The sequence below is a fragment of the Drosophila kikkawai genome, chromosome 3L (genome assembly GCF_030179895.1).
Source record: "Drosophila kikkawai strain 14028-0561.14 chromosome 3L, DkikHiC1v2, whole genome shotgun sequence".
Classification (NCBI taxonomy): Eukaryota; Metazoa; Arthropoda; class Insecta; order Diptera; family Drosophilidae; genus Drosophila; species Drosophila kikkawai.
The window spans coordinates 18,941,470-18,953,345 of NC_091730.1; the positions used below are offsets into that span (position 1 = coordinate 18,941,470).

The window sequence follows — 11,876 nt, forward strand, 5'->3', positions numbered from 1 at the left end:
ATACAAGAAGGAACAACATGAATCTTGCAGTTCCTCGACGGTTGGTCCCGAATTCACCGTCAAATCCATGATATTCATAATTATTACATTTTAGATGAATATTTGCTAATAATATTTTTAATTCGATTTTTTTTTTTAATTAATAAAAAGAATTTTAATATATAATTTTTTAAATAATAATATTTTTATTGGCTAAGTGGAATATATACGACTTTTTGCAATCACTGGTTTATTGGGCATCTTCTACTTACAACACGAATTAAATTTGTAGAATTTATAATTTTTTATAATTATCTTTTTTTTATCCAGCCCTCGTTACTTTTGTTGCGATAGTCTAAAATCAATCGGTAGCGCCACCGAGCTACTATCGATGTTTTGTCATCTCTAGCTTCACTCGGCGCTTCTTTTCTCTCCTTTTCAAAGCAAATCACCAACTGAAAATGCGCTGGCATTTTATGGCTTTTTCGCTCAATTAATTGTGTTAAAGTGTGTAAAATATAGCAAAACCAACATGCCACCTCAACTGGATCCGATAAGCGTCCGCACGGCGCGGCTGAACAACCTGATTCTGGGCAAAGGAGTCGGCGTCTGTGCGAAACCCGCGGGAAATGCCAGCGGATCATCGTCCTCCGTTTCATCCGTCAGGAGAAGCGTAGTTCCTGTGAGCACCACCAGTGCCGCTGTGGCAGAGGCCGTGTGCCGGGAAGGGCTTCTGGATGCCTTTTGTCTGCTGTACAACGAATGCGACAAGGACGCGCTGAAGAAGCGGGATCGCAACATCGCTGAGTTTGTCAACAAATGTGAGTCACTTATAAATTTTTAAGCCTTTGAAAAATTTATATTAAAATAGAAAGTAGTCCTCTCACGAATCCAGTATTAGCATTTATTTTGATTCCATTCCTCCAACAGTTCGTCCCATCGTGGAGGAGACCCGCAAACTGCGAGTGAATGCAGATGACTTCCTAATCAAGGGGCTTATTGGTCAGGGCTACTTTGGAAACGTTCATCTGGTTGTGGAGCGGCAAACCAATGATATTTACGCCATGAAAAAGATCAAAAAGTCGGTGGTCACCACGTCTCAGGTCAAGGAGGAGCGGGACATCATGTCTATTCGCCATTCCGAGTGGCTAATTAATCTGCAGTATGCTTTTCAGGTGAATTTCACTCAGCCTTTATCCTTTAGCGTCGTTAATTAATTAAGAATTTACGCTTAGGACAACGATAACCTGTACTTGGTGATGGAGTATATGCCTGGCGGGGATCTGCTCAGTTTGATGTCACGTCATGGCCCTTTCGACGAGGACTTGGCTCGCTTTTACCTGGCCGAACTCACTGTTGCGCTGCACACACTCCACGAGATGGGCTATGTGCATCGGGATATCAAGCCAGAGAATATACTGATCGATCGTTTTGGGCACATTAAACTGGCAGATTTCGGCAATGCTGCTGCCCTGGATCGGGACGGACATGTGCTGAGCCTGTCGCCCGTTGGAACACCCGATTATATTGCTCCCGAGCTGCTGCAAACCATTTCGACCTACAAACTGTCCAAGTCGATGCACGATGTGAGTAGAACTGTACGATCGCAGAGCTGCTGAAAAGATGCCAAGGTGTTCCCAACTCCTATAACTAAAGCCATATACAATCCGTTCTTAGGTGAGCTGCGATTACTGGTCCATGGGCATCATCGGTTATGAGCTAATCTGCGAAACCACGCCCTTCCACGAGGATAACGTGCACGAGACCTACTCAAAAATCCTCTCCCACTGCGAGGAGAGTCATCTGAAGGAGCTGATCAACTTTCCCAGCGACTTGAAGGTATCGCACAACTACAGGAACCTGATTGAGTCCCTGGTCACGAATCCCTCGAAGCGTCTGTCCTACGAACGCATTAAAAAGCATCCCTTCTTCGACGACATTCAGTGGGGCTCCATACGCTCACAGGTTCCGCCGATTATTCCAACGATCAAGTCGGACGACGACACTTCGAACTTTGAGGATGGAACGCGACACAAGTCACGTCGGGAGCAGGGGGGAGTGGCCAAAAGGTCGCTGTCAACCAACATGAAATCGAATGATTTTAGTGGCAAGGACTTGCCATTCATTGGCTACAGCTTTGTGCACATGGAGAAGACGTCACTCACAGCTGGAAATGATGAAAAGTTGCAGGAGAAGCTAAAGGAGCTTTTGCAGAAACTCAAGGCCAGGGAGAATGAGATTTCCATGCTGAAGCAGGATCTCATGCGGGCACAGCAATCCCTCAAGAAGACGGACAATAAGTCACAGGTCGTCAACGATGCTAAAATGGAAATCAAGAAGCTGCAGCATATTATCAAGGAGAAAACCATGGAGTTGGCAAACTGCAAGACCCAGATCAAGACGCTTCAGAGCTCGGCGAAAATAGACGAGGAAATGTGGTCGAAAAAGGAGGCCACCATCACAGATCTCCTACGGCTAAATCGCCAGAAGTACGAAGAGGCCAAGATTGCCTCGGAGCAGAGATACGAAAAGCAGTTGGCCGACAAGAAACAAGAACTAGCCGCCACGCTGCAGAAGATGGATGCCCGGGAGCTGGAGTTTATAGCCAAGAACGATGAGTGCCGGCATATAACCCTAAAGTTGGAGAACTACAAGGACATGGTACAGCAGCTCAAGGATCAGCATCTAAAATCCGAGGCCAACAGCGAGGAGCAGAGGCGCCAGATGGCCGAATCGTATGAGCAAAAGCTTTCGGAACTGCGGAAAAAGGTGCGCGACTCACAGGACACACATCGTCGCCTCACCATGGAGATGAAGGAGATAAGAACCGAGAGGGACGAGTCGATCAGCTCTAGCAAGTCTACCCAAGAAGCAAAGGATGCCACAGAGCGAAATATCGAACAAATACTGCGTCGTCTCAACCAGGAGATTGCCTCCAATAATGCATTGAATTCGGAGAAGGTTAAGCTGGAAACGAAGCTCAAGTTAAAGGAAAACGATATGCAAGAGGTGAAGGCCGAATGTCAGCGACTTGAGCGGGAACTTCAGGTAGGTGTTATAATAAGGGTATAAAACATTAGTGCGTAAAAAAAAACAATAATTAAGGTAGTATGTCATGCATTTTTCTAGTTTATCAATGTGATATTGTTATTAAAATATTTATATTTGCTTAATAGTCCTTCAAATCACTTAATATCCTTAAATATTTATTGAAAAAAAAAGAGTTTCAATGAATTAAGTCTTTCAAACTTATAAAAAAAACGAATAAAAATATACAACCCCTAAAATCCATTTTATAAATCCCTATAAATTCCTATATTTAACCAAACGTAGCTCATTGAGTGTCGCTGCCAACTAGCCGAGTCCTCGCTGGCTTCCCAAGCTTCGCCATACGAAACAGCACCTGGCTCTCTGACCGAACTAAACGTGGTGGAAGACCAACTGCGCGCTGACTTGGAGGCAGCCAAGGAGAGCGAAAATCACCAGAAGGGACGTGCCGATCAATTGCAGGCGCTGGTCACCAAGCTAGAGCAGATGCTGGAACGTTTCAACGAGCAGAGTCTATCGCCTACCAAGTCGCACTCCGCCCGTAAGCCTGGAACCGAGACTGTTGGCGATATGCTCGAGCGCCAGAACGAGAAGCTGGAGGATAAGCTGGCCGCCGTGCAGGAGCAGATGATTGTGGAGCGTCAGGCGGCGCGGACAGCTAATCTGTCGCTCTGGAAGGTGGAGAAGCAGCTGGAGGAGGCGCTCTCAGAGAAGAAGCTACTGGCCCGTCGCATGGAGCTAACTGAGGATCGCATTAAGAAGGCCCAAAATGCCAACGAGGAATCCCAGCGGATGCTGAAGTCGTCGCAGGAGGAAACGCGCCAGCGCGAGGCTCGGATCGAGGAGCTGAAGCAGGAGCTGGCTGCCGCCAAGAGGGATGTGCTAAAGGAGCATCGTCAGTGGGAGAAGGCCGAACAGGAGCGCATGAAGTGCAAGTCGGAGATAATAGAGCACTTGGCCAATGTGCACAAGTTGCAGCAGCAGGAGACTGAGGTGCGTCAGAAACTGAAGCAGGTCCAGGCGCGCTTCGATGGACTGACTTTGGAGAACAAGAACACTCTAAGGGAGCTTCAGGAGGAGCGAGAGAGGTGCCGGGCAGCCGCCGATTCCAGCCTGTCGCTGAAAAAGGAGCTCAAACAGCTTACGGAGAACTTCCAGAGGCTGAAATACGCCTGCAGCATCACCGATAACCAACTAACGGAGGTGGAAACGATGCTGAAATCCGAGCAGGATCGAAACAAGTCCCAAAAGTCCCAGTTGGATGCTGTCTATGAGAAGCTGAGGGAGCGAAACGATCAACTTACCGAGCTGCGAAAGCAAATGGCTGCCATTGAGTCCGAGAAGCGTCTGGCCGAACAGCGGGCCCAAGTCCTGGCGTCCGAGCTCGAGGAAACCAGACTCCACCTCAAGGATCAGCAAAAGAAGTTGGTTTCCCAGCAGGATCAGTTGGTGGAGCAGACAAACGCTCTGTTTGCCACCCAAGAGCGCGCAGATCTCTTGGATGGTGAGAATGCCAATTACCAAGTCCAGACCGCTGACTCTGTGCGAGAAATGCTCAACCTAAAGGAGGAGAATGCTCGCATTCTAAGCGAACTTTTCCACAAGAAGGAGGAGGTGAGCAACCTGCAGGCAGCTGTCAGAGATCTGGAATCCGCTCAGGCAGACTTGCATGCAGAGATCGATTCCCTGCAGGACACCCTGGCCGAAAAGGAGCAGTTCTATGTGCAGAGGGACATCAAATCCAATGCCACCTTGGCCCAGCACAAGAAGTTGATAGATTACTTGCAGGTAAATATATTTTGGAAAGATAACTTTAGTTTATATTTCCGTAATTTACATGGCTTTTAATCCTTCAGCTCAAGGTGGAGGATCTGTCAGCAAAAAAGAAGAAAACCCTGGCCGACAAGCTCTTTGGTTCCAGCCACACCAACAAGGAGAATGTCTCGCCCAACGATGTGGAGTCTTCTATACTCTACCGAGCGCTAAAGGAGGAACTGAAGCGCGAACAAAAGCTGTCGAGCATGTTGAAGGAGCAAATAGCGCAGTTGAATGGTGAGTGCAGGCGAAATGGCAAGTTTAACCAACTTTTATGGGAAAAAATTTAGTTTTTTGTTTAAAAAAGAGTTTATTTATAGAATATACTGTAAAAGTTACGAGCTCTTTACCCATTTTTCAGGAACAGCAACCCTGCGCTCTCCTCGCAAGACATCGGCAGTTAATGGTGACTCGGATGCCCCAAAGCAGCGACCCGTAAGCATTGCTGTCCTGCCGCGCTCCCCTCAGAAGCAGGTGGAGTCCCTGAAACGTACTGCAAGCCACGTGGAACTGAAGACCACCGAAAAGACAACAAGCAGTGTGGAGCAGGCGCATCATCGTTTCGAATTGGCTCTGCAGGAGTCCAAAGAAGGTGCCGCGGACTGTGTGGTCTGTGGCCAAGCCATCGTGGCGGGTTCACCCTTCTGGAAGTGTAAGGAGTGCAAGGATGTGACGCACCGCAAATGCCGGGCCAATGTCCAGGGAAATTGTGGAACCAAGCAGCCAACGGCCCCGCCAGCCGATGAGGATCTGGGTAGTATTCCTTCCGGGTCTTGCATTAATCTGGATAGCGAGGAGAACAGCGACTATATAGGAACCCTGGTCTATAGCTGTGATGGTCCCGAGGATGCTGATCAGGCAGCCAGAAAGGATATCGAGGTAAACTGCGCCTTTGAGGTGGCCGAGCAGCAGATCCTTCTGTTGGGCTGCAATACGGGCTTGTATGCATATCACTTGGACTCGCAGCGACTGCTCCACATCAAGGGCATTGAGTCCGTGAGCTGCATGTCCATCTGCCTGCGCCTGGCCAAGGCTATTATGGTGGATACAGTTGGCGAGAAGCTGTATCAGTGCGACTTCCGGCAGTTGGAGTCGCGTTGCCACAGCTCTAGTGCCTGTCACAAGCCCGTTTTGGAGACCTCGGCCATCGAGCTGCCCTTCGCGAATCGCACATCCTCGGAAAAGTGGAAACTGGTGCTGATTTCGGACGAGGCGGAGAACGCCTTGGATTCGGTGGCCATTGCTGCTACATCCACCAGAATTGTCATCTTGAAATACGATCTTAAAGTGCACATGTTTAAGCCCGTTCGAGCCTTGGACACTGCCACTCCCGTCACTTCGATATTCTTTACGCGCCACTCGGCCATTGTCACCTCGGACAAGTTCTACGAGATCGATTTGGTCAACTATGCGGCCGAGGAGTTTGTAGATCTGGCCGAAAAGTCCATGCAAAACACTGCCAAATGGCAGCCATTGACGGCCGTACGAATTTCTCGGCAGGAATACCTGCTTTGCTTTGCGGAGAGCGGCGTCTTTGTGGATGAGTTTGGTTGCCGTTCCAGGCCGTACGACTTGAACTGGATGTATGCCCCCACTGGGTTTGTCTACCGCGAGCCCTTCTTGTTCGTTTCCCACTACCAGAGTGTCCAGATTATCCGTTTGCATCGATCCTTTAGCAAGGAGTTGGCCAACGGAGAAGACAATAGCTCGGAGACATCCGAGTCGCCGGAACTGCAGCGTGTCTACTTGCCCCACTACATGTCCACTCTGCTGGCGAACAGCGGAGATGTCAATCTGTATACGCTCTCGATTGACAAGAGGCCCTGTAATGGCACACAGAAGATCTATCACTTGGACACGATCCAGGCGTTCAAGAAGAAGCTGAACATTTCCCTGGAGACCATTTCATCGATGGCCACAACAGTGACCAGCGGCTCCACGATGACAGGTGATAGTGTATAGAAAAGGGAATATGAAATGTAAAAGGTACTACAGTGTCTCAGTAGTAAATATTTTTTAATACTTAATATAAATTATTCTTAAACCTTAAAGAAAATCTCAGAAATCTATGGACCACTTCTTAACCATTTTAATTGAATTTAATTACAAAATTGAACTTATTGTAACCACTTTTCCATTTAGTTTTTAACTTTTACTTAAAAGACATATATAAATATTTTTTATAACCTTTGTGCTGTAAAAAACACAAATAAAATGAGTCTCGGTTTTTAAAAGGAGTGATTTTTTATTTTTATGTGAAAACCTAGAACGTTTGGTGGATCTTAGAATGGATTTAACTTAGCTAAGTTACACCAGAAGAAGAGCAAAGCTCTATTTGGAGGTTCCCTGTGTTACGTATGAGAACCACTAATACACTGCTACAAAATTGCAAAATTTAGAATCTTCCTAATTTCCAGGGGGACGTATAGGGGCGTGGCAAACATAGATTAGATTTCTTATATTATAGAACTATTTGTTCTAAGTTGATTCTAAGTGGCTGACCCCAAGCAGGAGCGATAGCTTTCCAAAATTCGAAGGTATATCTGGGCGCCAAGCTTTTTGGGGGTAATCCCAGGGTAGCTTTTCGGCAACAGCAGCTTTCAATGTCCCGCAACGCGAAAGCCCCCAGAGAGATGGCTCGTGGTGGTGTCTGTTGTCCGCTCACCGCTCTCCACTACTGTGACAGAGCGGGTCGCTGGACGCGGAACTGCAGCAGCACCGCCGTAACCGTAAATTGTGATAATTGATTTCAATTTGTTTCATGAAAGCGGCGGCGGCACCCTTCTCCAGCGAGATGTTTCAAACGAAGCTGGACCTTTGCGCGCGCAGTATGGTTGCAGACTCCACGACGGCCGAACAGAATGCGTCGAGGACGACGCTGATATGCCGGGCATGTCTTGTGCTCCTGGGTCCCCAGGATGCCGCCTACAGCCTGGACAGCGAACAGGACCTGGCGAGGAAATATTTTGGCTGCACTGGTGCCGATCCGGGAAAAGATGAGGACGATGTGCTGGCCCAACTGGTGGTCCTGAAGAGCATCTGCGAGTGTTGCTATCAATTAGTGCAAAAATTCTATGCATTTCAACGCATGTGCGAAGAGTCCTCGCGCAACTTTCAGAAGCTGCTCCAGGACATAGACTTGTACTGCCTCAAGGCCCAGGAGGATGCAGTTCCAGCTTTACCGGATACTCCTTCGGAGAGCAATGAGTCCACTAATCAGGAGGAGCTAGCGGAGGCCCCAAGCATGGAATCAATTGAGGAGATTGTGAGTGTGTACACCCATGTGTCTCCACTTTAATCTAATCACCATATCGGTGCTTGATTTTGTTGCCTAGCAGCAGCAGGGGAAAAAGACAACGCTTCCTCCTACGCGGCGGGGCGGTCATAAACATAAACATTTCTGAGTATTTGTTTGTATACAACTATTTTTGTTTGCCGCGATAGCGTATCGAGGAAAGGAGGCACGTCTCAAATCTTTTATTTATTTGATTTTTTTTTTTAAGGTATATACATCTTTATAGATGTATGTATATAGTTTTTTATGGCTTCTAAATTAAAAGTGTATTTTTAATAAATTTCAAAAGATATCCAGTAATATCTAGACAGGCGAATTATTTGTATTTGCATAGAAGAAGCTGAAATAAAATAAATCAAAATTATATATAAAAGTTCTTTAGATCCATGATAAGTGCAAAGTAAAAAAATAATTATAAATTTGCTCAGATTTATAATGCTTACTATTATCTCTCATTTCTGTTCAGATATATTGTGATATATTACTATTATCATTATCATTATTATTTCTCATTTCCATACAAAAGTTTTTCCTAGAGCTCTTTAAATCTATGATCTAGGCAACCAAAAGTGTTTCTTTATCTAATTCAGATAGTATTATGTAGATAGCGAAGTCTACATATATTGCCTCAGATCAATGGCCCTGAACTACTAAAGAATTTTTCTTCCTCTATTACCTGCCTTGAAAGAGTGATAAGATAATTGAGTTGATAACACAAGGGTAGAAGTATAGTTTATTAAAAAAAAGGCTTACGAGAATCCTAAACTGTAATGCAGAAATGAAGTATTTTATCTTAAATATATTTTTATTCATATATAAATTAGTTTATCCTTTAAAACTATTGAAAAAAAAAAACAACTTTCAAGTAATTTGTTCAGAATTTAATTTAACAAAAATCTTTTGAATAGTACAATTATTTTCACATTATTGTATAAGTATTTACTAATAGATTAATTTTTAAATAAAAAAAAAATCATTGTTTATTAATAACTTTTTACTCTACTGGTTTTTATTTTCAAGATATATGAATTAGCTTTTCCTTTAAAACTTTTTTAATTTCAAATAAAAATACATAATCATTCCCAAAATGTCTTAAAAATTTGTCAAAGAATATTAATGATATCTTGCATTGTTTTAGATAAGTTTTTAAGTTTTTTAAAAATCAATGTTTCTGAATACCTCCAGACTCTGCATTTTATTTTAAAATTATTTATAAATTAGTTTCTCATTTGAAAGTATTTAAATACATAAAATAAGGATGAAATTTCTCAAAAAATGTTTTTCGAAGTTATGCTTTGTCAGTTTTTTGTTTAAATAAATTGAAATTACCTTTATAAATAATATATTTCCAACTTGAAACATTTTTTAAGAGGATTTTAGAATCATAGTCGCTCCATATATTTTGGCTCTGCTGTTTTTTAACCCATTTCCAAACCGTTCTATTAATTTCTTTAATTATTAAAACCATATTTCCCTTAATGAACAGGAAGAAGTTTACATAATCGAGGACGAAGGCAGCAAACAGGATCTGGGCAAGGAAAAGGTTCCCCGCATTTTCGCCCAATACAAAAGGACAACAGGCCAGCGAAAGCGGCGAGTGAGACACACCCTCGACTGCGGCATATGTCAGCGCGGCTTCTACAAATCGTCCCTGCTGGAGGCCCATGTGAAGCAGCAGCACGAGGGCGTGAACCCCTATACCTGCGTCCATTGCGGCAAGAGCTATGCGAGGGCCAACTTACTAGACACACACCTGCGGGAGATTCATTGCAATGGCAGCGGGCGGGTTACCTATCCCTGTCCCAGCTGCAGCAAAGTGTACACAGCGGCGCGGAGTCTCAAATATCATGTGAAACGGCAGCATGAGTCCGAGTTCTCCTCCACCGACGATTGCCAGTATATTTGCGAAGAGTGCGGCAAGTCCTTTGGGCGAAGGGCTCACCTAACCCGCCACAAGGCGACGCATGGCAAGCCCGAGGAGCGGAAATATGCCTGCGAGCACTGTGACCATAGGTTCCACACCAAGGAGAACATGACGGATCACCTGCAGCGAAGACATGGCAACAGAGACTTGCCTCGTTGCAGAAAGTGCGGGCGCATCTTCCGGGAGAGATCGGACCTCGGCAAACACTCGTGCAGAGAGCCAAGGACTAAGCCAAATGTAGTTTAATAATTTGTTTTATTTATGTAAGTGATTTTTCAATAACATCAAGCTAACTCAACTGTTACAAATGATTCGAATTACTTGGAATTTGTTGGGGGGGAAAAATGCCGAACGAATGAGTGGATGGATGGCGACACTAGTACATGACTGAATGGTTCATTGATTGATTGGTGATTGATTCGGTGAGGCTACACTCTCTAAAATTAGCTAACATTCACATAATGGCCGGGGCGCAGCACAGTCGCTTCTAAATCATCATCATCATCAGTACAAAAGGCAGGGCTTGCACCGCCCGTCCAGCTTCAAAAATCATGTATAAAAAACAATTAACTAAAAGTTATATATGCTTAAGCTTAAAGAACACGACAGTTTTTAAAATTACATATTACCAATACATTCATAGATCATATATATATCATTAATTTGTGGTTGCCTTGAAAAAATGAGAATAAAACCAGATTATCCGACAAATGACATAGGAAAATGCACGGTCGCCAAAGTCAGCATAAGCGATGCATGTTGAGAATGGAGATAATGTGTGGCGGGGGAGTAGAAGGATTGGCGGATCTGTTCGGTTCGGATGAGTGGAGTTTGCTTGCACTATATGTAAATAAATACGCCGCAATATGAGCATAGGATCGCGTTTGGTGGGCCACCTAGGTGTCCTTGTGTTTCTCATAGAACACGTCTAAATATTTTTTGTACTCCTTTTGATCGTTCCACATCATCGCGGCCTGCGCATTCAGTGGACTCTCGTTGTTCGGCTCGCCCAGCAGCGATTGTATGGACAGCAAAATGGTGCGCACATCGTACAGCGCCGACCACTTATCCTTCAGTATGTCCAGACAGATGGCTCCCTGCAGATCGACGTTCGGGTGAAAGCAGGATGTCAGGAACTTGACCACGGGCGCCGCATACGGATACGAGTTGGGGAAGTCCAGCGACAGCCGGTACGTCTGCCCAGCGTAAACGGTATTCAGGGGACCGGCGATGGTGCCGACCCACTTGAATATGTTCTCGCCGTCGGGGAATGCCGAGATGCCCTTCTCGTTGGCCATCATCAGATTCATCAGTTCCTTGTGCAGTCTGCGGGAGTGATAACGGGGATTAGCTGCGAGTCCGCATTTCGAGTACCGTTTCGCCCGCCCCACGCTTACCTTTTACTCACGGCGTGGTTGTCTTTCACGGGCAGCGAGTCATCGCTGTGCTTGGTGCCCCCGGCCCCAGCTCCGCCGCTCTGTTCGGGGCTTATGTTCTGGGCCATTTCTGCTCTACGGACTCTGGGATGCTCGATGGTGGATGCGGGCGATGCGATGCGACGCTCTGCAGTTTGTTGGGTGTGAGCTTGTGTGTGCGAATTTTGCCTCGTGCCGTGCCTCAGGGCGGACGCAATGCTTGATTTTCTTCACTGACTATATTAGACTGTATAGTGAAATTTGGTTGAATAATTTCGGAATACGCGTCTGTTGCTTTAACAGCTATTTTTTCACTTTTGTGAAAACAAAATGGAAACGAGAAAAGTCAAATGTCAGTGTGGCCAGATTAAAGTTGGCTTTCCAGACTATAAAATCGCGA

The 11,876-nt window shown here is 45.4% G+C and overlaps 3 protein-coding genes across 4 annotated transcripts; 2 read left to right on the forward strand and 1 right to left on the reverse strand.

Annotated features, from left to right (window-relative positions):
• Positions 1–374: 374 nt before the first annotated feature.
• sti (sticky) lies at positions 375–7,054 on the forward strand. 2 transcript variants are annotated; one of them, XM_017160923.3, is made up of 7 exons: positions 375–800; positions 910–1,154; positions 1,215–1,577; positions 1,657–3,027; positions 3,313–4,815; positions 4,884–5,079; positions 5,204–7,054. In XM_017160923.3, exons 1-7 carry the CDS (start codon positions 512–514, stop codon positions 6,802–6,804), a joined length of 5,568 nt encoding a protein of 1,855 aa, XP_017016412.1. In that variant the 5' UTR covers positions 375–511; the 3' UTR covers positions 6,805–7,054. The 2 variants fall into 2 exon arrangements, with proteins under 2 accessions (XP_017016412.1, XP_017016413.1); XM_017160924.3 differs by having other exon boundaries at positions 1,215–1,565.
• A 481-nt stretch (positions 7,055–7,535) lies between these two features.
• Positions 7,536–10,374, forward strand: LOC108070478 (zinc finger protein Paris). Its single transcript, XM_017160964.3, has 2 exons — positions 7,536–8,107; positions 9,624–10,374. The coding sequence occupies exons 1-2, from the start codon at positions 7,604–7,606 to the stop codon at positions 10,305–10,307; spliced, it is 1,188 nt and encodes a 395-aa protein (XP_017016453.1). The 5' UTR covers positions 7,536–7,603; the 3' UTR covers positions 10,308–10,374.
• A 258-nt stretch (positions 10,375–10,632) lies between these two features.
• vih (ubiquitin conjugating enzyme vih) lies at positions 10,633–11,814 on the reverse strand. Its single transcript, XM_017160965.3, has 2 exons — positions 11,459–11,814; positions 10,633–11,387 (listed from the first exon to the last, which is right to left on the reverse strand). The coding sequence occupies exons 1-2, from the start codon at positions 11,563–11,565 to the stop codon at positions 10,958–10,960; spliced, it is 537 nt and encodes a 178-aa protein (XP_017016454.1). The 5' UTR covers positions 11,566–11,814; the 3' UTR covers positions 10,633–10,957.
• Between the last annotated feature and the right edge of the window lie 62 nt (positions 11,815–11,876).

What these genes read in the sequence shown, in the direction of transcription:
- sti (XM_017160923.3), top strand. Translation starts at nt 512, where the DNA reads ATGCCACCTCAACTGGATCCGATAAGCGTCCGCACGGCGCGGCTGAAC. An exon ending in CGCTGAGTTTGTCAACAAAT is followed by an intron (nt 801 to 909) that starts GTGAGTCACTTA and finishes TTCCTCCAACAG; the next exon opens with TTCGTCCCATCGTGGAGGAG. An exon ending in GCAAATAGCGCAGTTGAATG is followed by an intron (nt 5,080 to 5,203) that starts GTGAGTGCAGGC and finishes CCCATTTTTCAG; the next exon opens with GAACAGCAACCCTGCGCTCT.
- LOC108070478 (XM_017160964.3), top strand. Translation starts at nt 7,604, where the DNA reads ATGAAAGCGGCGGCGGCACCCTTCTCCAGCGAGATGTTTCAAACGAAG. An exon ending in TGGAATCAATTGAGGAGATT is followed by an intron (nt 8,108 to 9,623) that starts GTGAGTGTGTAC and finishes CTTAATGAACAG; the next exon opens with GAAGAAGTTTACATAATCGA.
- vih (XM_017160965.3), bottom strand. Translation starts at nt 11,565, where the DNA reads ATGGCCCAGAACATAAGCCCCGAACAGAGCGGCGGAGCTGGGGCCGGG. An exon ending in AACCACGCCGTGAGTAAAAG is followed by an intron (nt 11,388 to 11,458) that starts GTAAGCGTGGGG and finishes TCACTCCCGCAG; the next exon opens with ACTGCACAAGGAACTGATGA.